General features: G+C 45.3%; 1 protein-coding gene across 5 annotated transcripts in view; it reads left to right on the top strand.

Annotated features, from left to right (window-relative positions):
* Positions 1–14,985, top strand: part of NCAM1 (neural cell adhesion molecule 1) — a gene marked incomplete at both ends in the record, with an annotated part of 117,714 nt that extends 102,729 nt beyond the window's left edge. For 3 of the 5 annotated variants that reach the window (XM_084274885.1, XM_084274884.1, XM_084274883.1), the window contains 3 exons: positions 8,784–8,991; positions 9,410–9,526; positions 14,865–14,985. In XM_084274885.1, the coding sequence (XP_084131011.1) occupies positions 8,784–8,991; positions 9,410–9,526; positions 14,865–14,985 (446 nt within the window). Of the gene's footprint in view, positions 1–8,783; positions 8,992–9,409; positions 9,527–11,414; positions 12,198–14,864 lie in introns of all 5 variants that reach the window. The other 2 variants (XM_084274882.1, XM_084274881.1) reach the window with 1 other exon arrangement.
* Positions 14,986–15,538: the final 553 nt, after the last annotated feature.

The raw sequence follows: 15,538 nt of genomic DNA, 5'->3' as shown, positions 1-15,538 counted from the left end.
TGTTGGTGTGAATGTGCTAACGCTCTTCTTTAACCTTTAGCCATTTTAATTTGCAAAATTAAATAAACCTTTAGATTCTTATGTTTTTCTATATTTATGACCTAATTTTTTTTATCTATTTTTTTTTCTCTCTCTCTTTCTCTCTTTCTTTCTTTTTTTCTTCCTTGTCCTTTCTTCCCTTCCCTCTCCCTCCTTCCCCTGACTCCTTTCCTGTGTCTGTCGTCATACATGTCACCTTGGATCTCACGGGGAAACATCCACGCTTGCCACATGCACCAAATTTGTTTTTAAACAACCATGTTTTCCCCTCCTGGGAACCATTGTCTGGCACCTGCAGCGACCTTGGGAAGTCCATCAACGTCGTCCTCCTTTGTTTCATTGCTTCTTTCTGCAGTGACTCTGCTTTTGCTCTGTTAGAAACTTAAAATAAAGCAATATTTGCTTGGAAAGGCCTGGGTTCCACCAAGGCATGAAAGCAGATAACTTTGTTTCAGAGGATCATGTCAGTTCAAAAAAAACCAAGAAACAACAAAACCAAACCCTCCCCTCCCAAAAAAAAAAAAACCCCACCCCAAACCACCAACAAACAGCTGGGAACATTTGAAAAACAAATAATAATTGGAAAGAGTGTTTTGTAACAAGGAAAGAAGGTTTAAGCCAAGTTTGGTTTTTTTTTTCCTCTTTAACTTTTTGTTTTTCCTTGTGATGAATTTTTCCCTTTTTAATGGATGTAAAGAAAGATTTTTCTTTTGTTGTTGTTGTCTGCTTGTGGGTTTTCATCAAAGGAAGGTACAATGGTGAAAGCCTTTTAAGATCCTGCTTTTTACTGAGTTCTCTGCACGTCTGGTGCTGATCACTGCACTGTGCAAAAGGTTTCTAAAGCCCCAGCCACAATTCTGAACACACAGACCATAAAAAGAGAAAGAAGATTTGTCAGAGAATCCTGCTGGTTGCCCAAATGTCTCTTTGGGCTTTTGCATATGGATTCCAATTCATGGCCATTAGAAGGTTTCCTGAATGTGGTGGTCTAAATATAAACATCATGTGGGAATTACATTGAAGAGATTTATTTTATTTCCTCTCTTTCTTTCTGTCTTAATGTCATTGAATCCTTGTGACTTCATTGGCCCCTTGTGTGCAGTCAATTATCTCATGACCCATAGTGGATCTGGGGCCCAACACAGCCCATAAATGTACAAATTTGGATGGATGCTTGTCTAATGTTTTCTGGTTTTCCACTGCTGTGTTATCAGCTTCATACAGCAATCCCTTTTCTTGTCATGTTAACAGAAAAGATTAGCTTGGATCAAGTTACCTGACCACAACAATTTTGTACTATTACTGATCCTTAATAATCTTCTTGATTAACTCTGTGTGATGCTACCAGACAGGATTAATTCATGGTGTAAATTGGTGCAGTAGAATGCATCTTTGGTACTGAGCTCTGTGTATTGCATTTCATTGAACAAACTTCAGTTAACCCTCCTCTTCTCTATTCTTCTCACTCAAGGGAAAAGAAAAACAAAACCCTAACCACTCAATTCCCAAAATCAACAACCAACCCTGTGCCCCTCAAGAATTGTCTGTGTGAGGGTAAACCCATTTGGCTCTGATGCTTTTCCAAAAAAAAGGTTTACCTCTCCCTCTAGGTCACTCTTTCCATTTGAATGGACCTGAGGTGACCAAGGATTAAATTGTTGACATAGTTGTTGAACTGTCTGTACAGAGTGTCTCAAATACTATCAGTTGTCTGGAATGGAATTAATCTTTCTAACAAAACTTTAATAGGGACAAACAAAAAGCCTTGCCATCAGTCTTGTCTAACTATGCATTTTATGCCTCTGCTGTGTTTATTCAGACTTTTTGTTCCTTATAAATTGTGAACTGCTTTTTTATCTGTGTTATAAATGAAAAATTTCTGCAGGTGGTGTGTGCAAAAGCATGTGGGTTCCTTTCTTAAACAACTCCTCACCTCCACAGGACAGAAAATTTGTTAGGCCTTTTGAGTTTACACCTCAGTGCCCTTGAAGTACAGCAAGGGGAATCATACTGCTAAAAAGTTGTGGGATGTTTCCTCAGAGCTGGATTTAGTAAGTTGATCTTTAGATCTGCTGTCAGCTTGTGTTGGGGGTTTCCCCTTATCCCCAGGCAGAGGGTACTAGCTGAGGTTGAGATTCATCTCACTCAACTCACAAGGTACTAAAATTATCTTGCCTAAACTATGACTTTGTGTAGTGGGGTGTGGAGAGAGAAGAGCACCTCTGGAGGCCGTTCTTCCTGTTCAAGGAGACATGCCTTAAGGTAGTGGAGGTGCATCATGCTCTGAGGGACATCCTCTCTTGTGGTGACTAGGCAAAGCCCAGGCAAGTAGATGAGATCATTTACACAGCTGAAGTTCCTTGAAACAAATCCCTTAATGATAAACAGGAATCCAGTCAGAAGGGAATATACACAAAAAAGAGCTTTCTGTCCTCATGCTTATAAAAATAAGGAGCATAACTGGCAATTTCCTCACCAGTTCACATGGATTCATAACATATCAGGAACCAGATACACATCAGACTCCTGAGGACTGTCAGTCAATACTGTACAAGGTTCCAGGGCTTATTCTTCATGTAAATAAAACTGTAAAATAGTTTGCAGAAAAGCCAGCTCTTTTTTTTTTTTTTTCATGCTCAGAGATGAGACATAAATTCTGATCTGGAACCAGCAGTAGTTGAACCACTCATGATTTTCAGTGTGCACACACACACACACACACACTTGTTGCAAGCACATACTCCATGGGAACACCACATACCTACAGAAAAGCTGGATCCTCAACCCTTAGGAAAGGTATTTCCATGTGAGTGTGGTGAACTGCAGAGCCTTGTAGCATCTCACATGGCCCGTGAGATTCCAGCAGCTGTACCCCCAGTTTGAGCCTCTAAGACATTTGTCAAAGCATTCAGCTGCCTTTGCTGAAAGGAAGGCAAGGATCAGTGGCAATCCTTCACACCTCTGAGTTTCTGCTAGGTAACAAGTTGGGTTTGAAGCTCTCCTGAAGCTGGTGGAGTGGCAGGAGTGGCCAGGGGCACTGGGGTGTGTGTGGAAGGGCAGCTGTAGGAGCGGTCAGGCTGCGGATCAGCTGCTCAGATTTGCAGTTGGGTTGATTCCTGGAAGAGGATCTTGTGGGACTCACTCTTTGCTTACAGCTTTTCCTTTCTGTGTGCTTATATTCCCCTTTTCCTCTTAGGAAGGAGAGTCAGTCATAGGAACATAAGCCAGGAGCAGACCCCTGAAGCCACACAGTGCTGGTGACAGTCTGAAATGAGTTGAGTAATAGCTGGGAGAAATACCCACTCCTCTCCTGTGTTGGGAGGAATGCTCCACAGGCTGCTGTGTATTTCTGCTACCCAGTAGCTCTTAAGTTGAAAGCAAGCATAACTTGCCAGGCCTAAACCTGTGTGGAAAGAGCAGCTATTACCACTTGAAACAGAAGGTTGCTCACGTGTTGCTTTTCTCCACTCTTAATAAGTTTTTCAGAGGGTCTGAGGTCTGTATAACTGACACCCCTGTTTGAAGGATTCTTCCAAGTGTTTGCAAATTACAGCTCAGCATCCACTGAGGACAAATGGCTTTTCTCTGCTGGTTGTTTTTAATTCTTCTGATGCATGAAATGAATTTTTGGTTGTCCTTCTCTCTTCTGCCAAATATTGCAGGAGCACTGAAATGCCTGGAATCTCATCTACTTCTCTCCACCCCCCTTTATTTTGTCTCTTGGCTTGCCTGTGCCTGAACATTCTCTACACACTCTAGCTGAGACCCCACTGGGAAGACCCATCTGAGTGGTTCTGCTCTCGCTGACAGTGCAGATGTCTATATAGACTTGCAGGAAGTAAAACTGATGGGTCACTTTATAGCACACTGTAAAATAAGGGTGATTGGAAAGGTCCAACTTGCAGGAAGCTCACTATCCATTGAGAAAAAACCATAAGTTTGTAATTAATAAATTCTTCATTTCTTTAGAATTAAGGACTCGAGATTTGTTTTTTTAACACTTGGTGTTTCCTTATTTATCCTGGGGGAGGAGTGTTCATCTTATTCCTGGAAAAATAGCAAAAGGGACTTAATGGAAAACTCCTCAGGCTGAATGTGCTGTGGAATGGGTCAGAAACGTCCCACCATCTGTTTACATGGTAGCACTCAGTGGTGATACATGTGTACTCTTCTACCTGTGATGCTGGTAGCTGATGCTTAACAACCTATTTGTTTCTACACCTCCTTTGTACACTGAATTGTTCCAGGCCTCAGCCTATTTGATTAAACACAACATAAATTTAGCTATATGATTGAGTGAATAGTTCTTAAAGTACTTGTAGATTAATTGAATTTAATCGAATGTGCCTCTCTGTGCAACTGAGTAATACACTGCCTGCTGCTTGCAATTTATAGCAACCCCAGAATCCTTCACAAGGTATCTACAGCCATATAGAAAGGTGGCACCAACAGCCTCCAAGTTCACGAGGTCTTTGAGGATCCTTACATTGCTCTTCCTCACTGCTACCCTGAAAGATTTGGAACTTCAATTCATGGCACGAAGTAGAACTTACAAAACCAGAACGAGTAGAAGAGATCTGAAAATGACTGAAAATTGCAGGGCTTTCTGAGCAGCCTGGGAAAAAAATAACGTTGCAGGCAGTTACCTTGGCCCAGTTTCATTGTCTGAAACACAAGATCTGAGAATAGCACAAACCCAAGGGCATTCCTCTGCAGATTTGCCCTTGTTCTCCCCATCTCCGGACTCTTCCTCCTGTCAGCCTTTCCTAAAGTAGCTCCTCGTGTTCCCTGGGGCAGAGAAGGAAAGACAGTAATTTAAGAGCAAGGGGTGGGGAGACTTGCATCTCTTCAGTAGTTCTCCTTTGGGTGTTTAGAGAGAAAACAAGTTATTTTGTAGCTATCATAGCAGAGACTGGATCTTTGAGGACGGATGTGGTGGAGATCCTTTTCTGTGGCTGCAAAACCACAGCAGGCTGGGTTAGAACTGTATCTTCATGCTAATTAAATGAAATAGCCTTCTGAGGAAACTCAGAATTAGCTTATAGTTATATATGAGCCCTCCTGGTGTAGCATTGTAACTATTTTATGCCCCTGCTTCCTAACCACAAAAGACAGGATAAACAAAGGCTCGAAGGGCACATCTTTGCCACGAGCTGTTAGTTCTCTTGGCTTCAGCGAGTCTTGGCAGTTGTAGTGGCTGAAGATGGACTGCTGGAGCGTAGGAAGTTCTGCACCAACATGTGGAAGAACTTTTTCACAGTGAGGGAGCCCTGGGACAGGCTGCCCAGGGGGTGTGGAGTCTCCTTCTCTGGAGAGATTCCAGCCCCGTCTGGACACCGACCTGTGTGCCCTGTCCTAGGGACCCTGCTTTGGCAGGGGGTTGGACCCCATGAGCTCTGGAGGTCCCTTCCAACCCCTGCAGCTTTGTCACTCTGTTTGGTCTTGGGCTCACAGAGCAAATCAGTGACAGAGCAGAGAAAGGTGGGTTTGGACGTCTTTCCTGTTGCCTTAGTCATACAGCTCTCCATTATACCTGAACTTCTTTAACCTCTCCTGTGAGAACAGCCTTGCAGGTTGTCTGAGAACGTGACTGCCTTTGGGACAAGGTTCCTAAAACCCCAGATACCTGTAGCAATTTTGGGGGTTTCTCTCTGTTAGCATTTAGGTTTTTGTTCATCCTGTGTTTGAAAGCTATGTAAAACCAAACCTTAAGCTGTAGATGAAATCAGGGAGCCATCACTGGGTCCTTGAGTAGAAACTTGGCCCATACACATTGCAATTAGTAAGGTCAGTCATTTTGTGGGGCCTGGTACTTGTTGAGAGTTGTGGGGTTTTTTGCAGGGAATTTGTGGCCAAATGGATCCTGGTGCTTGCCAGAGGCTGTCAGAGAATTAATGCTCTTCCTCCCAAACACTAGTCACAGCAATGCCCAGGAATGCACACACAAACACCAGACCCTGCCATGGTCATTGTAAGTGGAATGGCAAATGTCATCTGGAACAAGAAATATATTCTTCTTCCATTTTTGCTTCCCATTTCTAATTCTAAATAGAGAGAGGTGAGTATTCAGACAGGTTTTTCTGCAGTAGTGCCAAAGAATCTGCCTAAAATCTCTGCTTAGAAAGTAAAGGGGATTTCAGCCAAATTTGATGGATTTCTCTTAAATTTGGGGATTTCTCTTAAAATTCCATACCTTTTTTTTTCCCTAGCCACAGCTCACCTGTGTTTGGTTTCCAGCTTTTGATTCTTCTTGTATCTGCACTCAAATAAAGTTCTTTCATGGTATGTGCTCCTCTGCTGCACATAGGGCTACACTGACTCAGTTCATCCCTGCACATTTTGTTTTGGGAAGTTTATATTGACTGAGTTTCCCAAATAATTTATTGTTTAATTCTTCAACTGCAATTATGGCATTTCCCTGAACCATCACCTTCCTCAGCATCTTTTCTGAACAGCTTTTCCACATTAGACATGCTGATGCCAAGAATGGAGGGGGTATTTCACTTCAAGCTCCTTAGATCCCTGTTGAAACACGTGCTTTGGGATTGCCAGAAGTGAAATGTTAACAGGCTGGGCCAGTATCCTGTGGGAATGGCTGAACCTTTTGATCTCCAGTGGCACAGCAGATTCCTGCACAGGGAAGAAATTAGCTCCTTCCTTACTGTTCCTTGCCCAAGTCTGATACCACAGTGGCACTTGAAAACAGCCTCTGCTGCACTGCCTACTGAGGACCTGTGCTCCAGAGGCAGAAGCTGTGATTGTCCTGATGGGTCAGATGTAGATGAGAAGAAATGTTTGACACATCTTTAGCTTTTTTTCCAGGAGCTGCTGTGAACAGGAACATGTTACTTATTGAATAATCCACTCAGAAACCTGAATGCATTAGAAGAGGAGGAAATATGTGACCTCCTCATTCCCTGAATGGATCTGAGGTTGATTAGTTAATTTAATGATGCAGCTTGCACAAATGTTCTGCTGAGTAGTTAAAGGACTGGTGATGTGAATGTCAAGAGTCAGGTGCTGCAGAGTGACTTTTAGATACAGAAGGAAACTTTGTTGTTGGAGTCTGGGTTCCTTAATACATTATCAGGGTCACCAAATTAAACAACATTCATTTGCCTTACACTAAACATGTTCTATCTCCTATTTGTAAGTAATAAGATGTGTGGCAGAGGATATGGCACTGTGAGCCCTGGAAATGATCTGTCTACCTGGCAAAGTCAACATAAATCAGGCTGAGGGAAAAGAGGGGCTTTGCTGGGCTTTTCTGCAAAGAAAATACTCAAAGTGTTTGAGGACTGTGACATCTAGCAGGTTGGGGGTTTTTTAATGGCAAAAAAAAGCTCTAGAAAATGAATAGAATTGCATCTTAATTGAAAGAAAAAGAAAAAAAAACCAAAATACTCCTGCAGACAATGACAAACATGCTGCTCTGGGGACTAGCAAGGGAGTTTTGAGTAGTTTGGTACATCTGCATAGGTGCTTAAACTGTGTAACCCAACAGCCAAACACTGTTGTCTTGGGAAGAATTACTCTGAGTAGAACAAGAAGTAGTTGTGTTCAGAAAGCCATAGTAAGACCAGGAGGCTGCAGCTGGTAACATTGAAGCTGTGCCTGTTGCTTTTGTGACTGTCAGAGGCTTTGACAGGATTAACTGCTGTGTTCATCCACTCCCTGTTTCTGAGAAAGCACTCAGCATTTTACAAATACATAGAAAGCTCAAGGCACCTCCTCTGAACTTAGTGCTGTGTGGGCAACCCTGTGCCTTCTCTAGACCTCCATCACCACTTCTCACCTGCTGTGTTTTTTGTCTCCTGGAAAAGGCAAGGTATTTTTTAATTTCTATTCTATAGCTGGGGGAAGGTGGTAGAGGCTGGGTGTGGTGGAGCAGAAAGCTGAGGAGACTAGACCCACATTGTCAACAGAGTGACAGCCTGCTTATCTTTACTGTCTGCTGCCTCAGGTGGCTGCTTGGGTGGTTGTCTGTGCCTAAACCAAACCAGCCCTAGAGCAGTCAGTGATGCAATCAGCTCTTTCTCAAGAGGACATGAGAATCTTACTGGTTTCCAGTTCTGGATAGGTGGGTCATACCTGAGCAGCAGGAAGGGTTTTAAGTTTTCCTGTCGTTTTCCCCACATTAGGGGCCAATCAATGTGGAGGTGGTTGTGTTCTGCATCCCACCAGGGCAAGTCATGCTTATGGAATCTAGGCTCCATTTACACTTGTCCTTGTGTCAGGCTGGGGATGCAAAACCCTAGATATAGCCTTCATCTTAAGGAGAAGAGATGGAAGAAAGCAGAAGTCCTTCAGTGTTACAGCTGAGTGTGTGCTATAGAAGAAGAGATTTCTGTAGGCTGCTTTCCAGGCCTTAGCCTAATAGAGGTGGGAAAAGCCTAATAGAGCCTAATAGGGGTGGGAAAAGCCTGATAGAGGTGGGAAAAGCCTAATAGAGCCTAATAGAGGTGGGAAAAGCCTGATAGAGATGGGAAAAGCCTAATAGAGCCTAATAGAGGTGGGAAAAGCCTAATAGAGATGGTCCAAGTGAATCTGTTGTTTCAGGTAGATTGTCCTGCATATCTTTAGGATAAAGTACTGGTTATAACACAAGACTGCTAAGGAGGGGGTGTACTTTTTCTGAGTTTCCCATACTTGCAACCTAAGCATAGCCAAATCTGAGCCATAACTAGCCCGATCTAACCTATTAACTACAACACCTTCTTTTCTTCTCTTTTTATTCTCTAAAGCCAGCACTAGCCCTACATCAGGCCTTGGGACTGCTGCCATCATAGGCATTCTCATTGTTATCTTCGTGCTGCTCCTGGTGGCTGTGGATGTCACCTGCTACTTCCTGAACAAGTGTGGCCTGCTGATGTGCATTGCAGTCAATTTGTGCGGCAAATCCGGCCCAGGAGCCAAGGGCAAGGACATGGAGGAGGGCAAAGCTGCCTTCTCGTGAGTACTGCCACCCCTTCCATTGCTCCTTCTGTTGATCAGCCTGTCCCCTTAGCAGCTTTGATAAGAAACTTGTTTAGGGAGCTGTGGGTTCCTCATCTCTGATGGGAGGATACTGCCAGGATCTGGGGCTCTGCTGGGTCTGCTTTGTGTTTCTAGGAAAAGAGATCTGCAGCTGTTTCTCTGGGTTTTACCCTGTTCCTGTTGGTAGCCATCAAATGGCTGGCCCAGATGGTGGGCATCACAGTGGTGGTGTGTGCTGGTGGGCAGTAAATGGAAAGAGGAGTGACACCAAGAAGTAATCTGCTGTTTAGGCCAGCCTGTGTCTGCCATTCCCTACTGACACTTGCAGCATGTCTTTGCAGGAGGGCACCTGGTGTGAATGGGAACCAATCTCTATGTAATTCCCTTGTTACAGGAAAGATGAGTCCAAGGAGCCTATTGTGGAGGTGCGGACTGAAGAGGAGCGGACCCCCAACCATGATGGGGGAAAACACACAGAGCCCAATGAGACCACCCCACTGACAGAGCCAGAGTATGTTGGCATTAGTCAATCTTAGCACAGGAACAATATGTTGTCCTCAGTCGCCTTGATCCCTGATCTCTCATGCCCATGACTTAGTGCAGGAAGAAAGGTAAAACTCCACAGTCCCTTTGTGACATAACAGTAAGGAAATGCCTCCTCTCTTCCCCAAGATTCAGTGACTCCTATTCCCAGCACTGGGAGTAAAACAATGTTTCCTGAAACAGTGGGTGGATCAGGCACTGTCCAAGTTCACTGCAAAAGGATCCAGAGCAAAAAGCATCCTCCAGCTAGCTCCTTGAACCTCCTCTGCCCTTGCAATGCTGCCCAAGTCCTTGAACCCCCATGGTGAAAGCAGCCCTCTCTACTGATAGCAACAGGGTAGCTGTGCTCTGGATGTTGAGGGGTGCGTGGCAAGTTGGGTTATTGCAGGAGAGTGCTGAACGCTACCTGTGAGCTTTGTTTGTGCTGGGAGAACTTGTTTGAGGCCTGAGTCTGTGAATCCATCCACTTTAAGAAGCTGCTGAACTGCCTGGTAAATATTTAGGTCACGTTTGTGGTTGATGGCACAAGTTGGGCTCTTTTCCTTCAGCAGAGTCACCACACCAGTGAGGTGGTCAGGCTCTTCCACCCACATACTGCTTACCTCCTTTTTTAGGCTAGCTTTAGGGTCTGCTGGTAAACTGGCTCTGCTGGAAGCATCGTGGAGGTGAGAGGAGACAGGAGGCTATGTCCAAAAGCAGCAATGAAGCATGGACATGTGGCACTGAGGAATAGCTGTGACTTAGACTGTACTGGTTTTCTTGGCTAGTCTTACTAGAGTTTTAACTCAATATCCTCTTCTATGAAGGTTTTCTTTCTGTTAATAAGCCTGAGGTGGTGTTCTTGGCCACACCACTTCTCATGGAATAAACCATTTGGTTTTCCAGCTTTGCATCCATGTACTTGTTAAGGTGGTACCTAGAATATACCGAGTTGGAAGGGACCCATAAGGATCACTGAGTCCAACTCCTGGCTTGACAGAGGTCCAGCCAAGTCAGAGCATGGGACTGAGGGCATCATCCAGACACTTCTTGAACCCAGCCAAGCTTGGGGCTGTGACCACTTCCCTGGGGAGCTTGTCCCAGTGCTTGGCCACCCTCTCAGTACAGAACCTCTTCCTGACATCCAACCTAAACCTCCTTGTCTTCATGGCTGCTAAAGAATAGCTATGTTATCAAGGCACTGTCCTAAAGCAAACCTTATTCTAGCTAACACAACAGGCTGGAATCTGGTCAGAAGGGCAGAAAACATCGCTTCAAAGCTGCATGTATGTGTGTGTATGTACATATACATGTTACATGTGTGTGTGAGAGAAAGAATTCTATTCTGTATGCTTTGATGAAGCCCTTAGACTTCCAGGCAGAAGGGCAGGGCCAAAATGAAGGACTGGATTCAGGGGTCCTACACCAGGACCTTGTTGCATGGTGACAGATGGCACAGGACTGCAAGCTCAGGGAATTGGTAGAATCCTTGTGACATTAGGTGGAAGAGGCTGAGAGGAAGGTCAGGCTTAAAGGAAAGAGTCTCTGCAAGTTGACAGGGTTACATTTGGCTCAGACCTGAACCAAAATCTGCGTGAGTAAGCCATTCCTGAAGGATGTGTCCTCTTTGCTTTTTCTCCTCCTAGCCATTCTTCAGTCATCCCAGCCAGCCCTCCCTACCCATTGCACATTTGACCTCTGAAATGTTTCTGCTCCTTCAAGTCCCTCTCCATGTTCTCTGTGTGTTGTAACCACATGTCATGCTGCTGCTGTGCCACTTACCTGCCTTCTCACTCTGACTCTCTGCTCTCCTTTCCCTGCTGTCATTTACAGGCTTCATTGTCTCTATTTCTCTTCTACTCCTGTCCTCTTCACAGGCACCCTGCTGATACCACAGCTACTGTTGAGGACATGCTGCCTTCTGTAACCACGGGCACCACTAATTCTGACACTATCACTGAAACCTTTGCTACTGCTCAGAACAGCCCTACCAGCGAGACAACTACACTGACCTCCAGTATTGCCCTGCCAGCCACAGCCATTCCTGACTCAAACTCCATGTTGCCTGGTCAGGCTACTCCAGCCAAAGGGGCAGCCTCCTCAGTCTCTTCACCACCACCCTCCTCCACCCCCAAAGTGGCCCCCCTTGTTGATCTCAGCGATACCCCAAGCTCTACTCCAGCTACTAACAATTTATCTTCAAGTGTCCTGTCCAGCCAGGGTGCAGTGCTCAGCCCCAGTGCTGTTGCTAACGTGGCTGAGACCTCCAAAGTGGCAGCTGGTAACAAGCCAGCTGCCCCAAGCCCTGCAAACCTGGCTAGCCCTTCAGCTCCTTCAGAGCCCAAGCAGGAGGCCTCAAGCATCAAGAGCCCTGAGAAAGAAGCTGTGCAGCCCAGTACAGTGAAGAGCCCAACAGAGACAGCCAAGAACCCAAGCAATATGAAGAGTGAGGCTGCTTCAGGCAGCACCAAAAACCCCTCCCAGAACGAGGACTTTAAAATGGACGAAGGGACCTTCAAGACACCAGACATTGACCTTGCAAAGGATGTTTTTGCAGCTCTTGGCACTACTACTCCTGCCAGTGTGACTAGTGGGCAAGCTCGTGAGCTTGCTTCTTCCACTGCAGACAGCTCTGTACCTGCTGCACCTGCAAAGACCGAGTATGGCTGCCTTTAATCTTCTGTTGGTTGTGTGCTGTGTCTCTCGTGCACTGGTGCTTGTGCTGTTCTTGTTGGGTGTTCTGTTAACTAATCTCATTGTTTCCTTAGCAAACTAACTCACCTGTGAACCAACCAAACAGGGCTTGGCTTTAAAGCTGCAGGAGGAAAGCCAGGGAAGCAGAGGAAAGACAAACCCAGGGACTTACTGTAAATATGTTGTTCTTTAGAACACCTTTATGCAGCTTTGGCTATTGTAGGTCATTCTTTGCTGGAAGAGATCAGAAACTGATGGGTTTGAACAGCAAAAGAAGTGCTGTCCTCAGAGGTCTGAGTTGCTGCCACCCAAACTCAATTTCCTGACATCTCACTGGAGCCCTTCAGAACTTACTTCAGTGTAAGGCAGGGCAGAAGCCAGAGCTGAAAGCACAGTACCTCTGATCTGTCCTTAAACTGACAGAAGGATAAGGCAACGTCATCCTGTCTGTGAGAGAGGGAGCGGTTGCAGCACGGTTGGGTCAGGAAACCTTGCCGGTGTGTTGTCCTGGTATATTAGTGTTGAGGCTCCATCTGCTGTACTGGGGTCTCATCTGTACCCACCTGATTTATTCAGAGAGCATCAGCATGCTCCCAGGGTCCTTTGGAGCCTTATGCCATCTGGACAGGATCCACTTTCCTCAGCTGAGATGAGTCTGCACCTTGTGTTTGGCAGGAGACACTGGAGAGTGAAAACAGCATGAAGTCCTCACCTGGGTAACTGAGAGGAGGGTCCCCAGCTGTTGTGCAGATGTTGGACAAGAACACTCTTGCTCTGTCTGTCTGGATGGCGGTTCCTGACAGAGCCACAATCATAGAAACCTGGAAAACACTGATTCAAAATGGAGAAGCCACCCATGAGGGGACAAGTACCTAAGGTCCCTGTGCTTTCTGGCTTCCTATTTGGATACAGGGTGTTGTCAGAGGCAGGATGAGATAGGACTATCTTGTCTTTCCTGTGTGAGCAGGGTCTGTGCTTTATCACAAGAGAGAGTGCTGCAAAGGCAGTTTGGATTTGTTGCAGGAGTAGCTCCCAAAATCAGAAGACTTGAGTTCACACTGCATCTTTTCTCTTTTTGGCAGAGAGAAGTGTACTGAGGACATCAGGCACTGCACTGTCAGCTTGATTCCTGCCAAGAACCTAACCAGATGTTCTAGAGCTAGGCTTACAGCTTGCTCAGGCAAATCTAGGCTGTGTTACAGCAACCACACTAGAGATGTACCCTAAGTCATAGCTTTGGTTAGAACTTTTTTCATCCTCACATCTCCAGGAAAATGACTTCATTCTGCAAGATTTATATTTAATCCAAAGTAAGGCCTTGGCCTCGTGCATTGGCTTTGACACTGTGATCACAGTGTGCATTGGCAGTCACAGAAGAGCAGGCAGACACTGTAGAACCAGGCTCTTCACCAGATCCGAGTGAAAACCCATTCAGGTACCTTATCTTACAGCTCTGGTCCCTCTTCCTCCCTGCTCTGCTCCTGTCCTCTCCAAGCCAGGAGAGTCTATTCTGCTGTGTGACTGTCCCACAGCACTGCCTGTGCCCCATGCAGCCGTGGAGCATCTGGCATTCCTGGAAGCCCAGATGATACAGCAGATGCACCAGAGTTGGAGGGAACCAGGCAGCCTTGATGGGTGCACCTGAGCTGCTCCCAAGCAGAGAATGTTGGCTTCATTTCACTGCATCTAAAGCCGTTGCCCTGTCATGCTGGGCTCTTTGGAGAGACAGAGCAGAAAACTGTGATCTGGTACTGGACTGAAAGGGGGTAGGAAATGGTTTGCCCATCACAAGGAAACATTTCAACTGAATTAGTGCAACTTGGTCTGTGTCATGTAAGTGAGTTCTTGGTATGGTGAAATGCAGAGCTGTGCTCTTCCTGGTGATCCAGCCACATCTTCTACCTCTAGTGCTTATCTGCTTCCCTTGAGCTAAATCAGTATTGCAACCACAGGCTTAAGTTCATCTCACCTGCTCATCAGGGTGAATTAAGAGAGCAGACATCTCACACTACCTTTGTGGCCAATGGGCCCTTCTTCAGGGGGGCCCCTGGATATGTCTTGTGAGGTGCATCTCCTGACTATGAAGAGAGCGTGGGACAAACAGGCTTCCCTGATGCTTCAGTAGAGTGCCAAGAAGGCAGGCTGAGCTTTAGCCTGGGAAGCTGTTGGCCTCCCTTACACTTGTGAAAACATATTTGACAAAATGAACTGCTGCTGTGTTTCCCTTCCTGCTCCATCCTGGGAAACTCTGGGACTGACTGCCTATACAGAGACACGTTTCCCGTGACAGTGGAGGTCTGTTTGAATAGGGCATTTTGGGGTGACACGAATGAGCAGTGGTAAAATCAAATTCCTTCACATCTCCTTGAGTTCTCCCCATTGCTCCTTTTTTTGTTTTCCCCAACACAACTCGTGCCACTGCTGCAGCCTGAGACATCATCCCACTGGTACGTTAGCTCGGGGCAGGAGGAAAACCAAACAAGATCTTGCTGGAGCTAACTGAATCTAGGGTTGGGGAGGGAGGGGGTGAGTTTGGTTGTATCTCCTCTGCAAATGCTCGTGTTGCTCTAGCAAGGCAACATTCTGTGTTTCTCTGCCTCTAAACTCTGCCATTTTTGGTGATTCTTCCTCAGGAAAACCCCAGTAGAAGACAAATCCGAAGCGCAAGTGACGGAAACTAAGACACCTCCAGCAGAAGTCAAGACGGTCCCTAACGAAGCCACACAAACAAATGAGAACGAGAGCAAAGCATGATCACCAACGGATGGGAACAAATGACAGAACAACTTCACCTGAGCATTTAAACCACAAACCACAACACCCATCTCATTCCTCTAGTGTCTGTTGCCTTTTTTTTAAAAAACAAACAAAACAGGAAATGCATAAATGGGGGGTGGGTGGGAGGGGAGGGGGGAATATCTCTTTCTTTACTTCTTTTCTTTTTTTTTTTTGGTTTTTTTTTTTGTTTTGGTTTGGTTTTGGAAGATTCTAGAAAGGTTCTATTTGTTGTGCACTTGCTTTTAAAAAAGTAATACATTTTAAAAACAGGGTTAAACCCACAACTAAATCAGGGCTTAGCTGACCCTGTGTATATTCAGATAAGGAAAATTGCAAATGCCATTTGCAAGGTGGTTGGGAAGCTCCAAATCAACTAGTCCTAGACACCACACAAAAAAAAAAGAGAAGAGACCCTGTTCTTTCCTTTGTTAGTATAGCAGATATAACCACTGTATTATTTGGTACAGCTGGTACTTAATGAACAAAGTCCACAATTTATTTTTATACTTTTCAGTCAAGTTTGAAATAT

The sequence above is a fragment of the Gallinula chloropus genome, assembly GCF_964237585.1.
Source record: "Gallinula chloropus genome assembly, chromosome: 24".
In the NCBI taxonomy this organism is placed as follows: domain Eukaryota; kingdom Metazoa; phylum Chordata; class Aves; order Gruiformes; family Rallidae; genus Gallinula; species Gallinula chloropus.
Note: the sequence above shows the minus strand (reverse complement) of the source record. Positions and strands in the feature narration are given on the sequence as shown.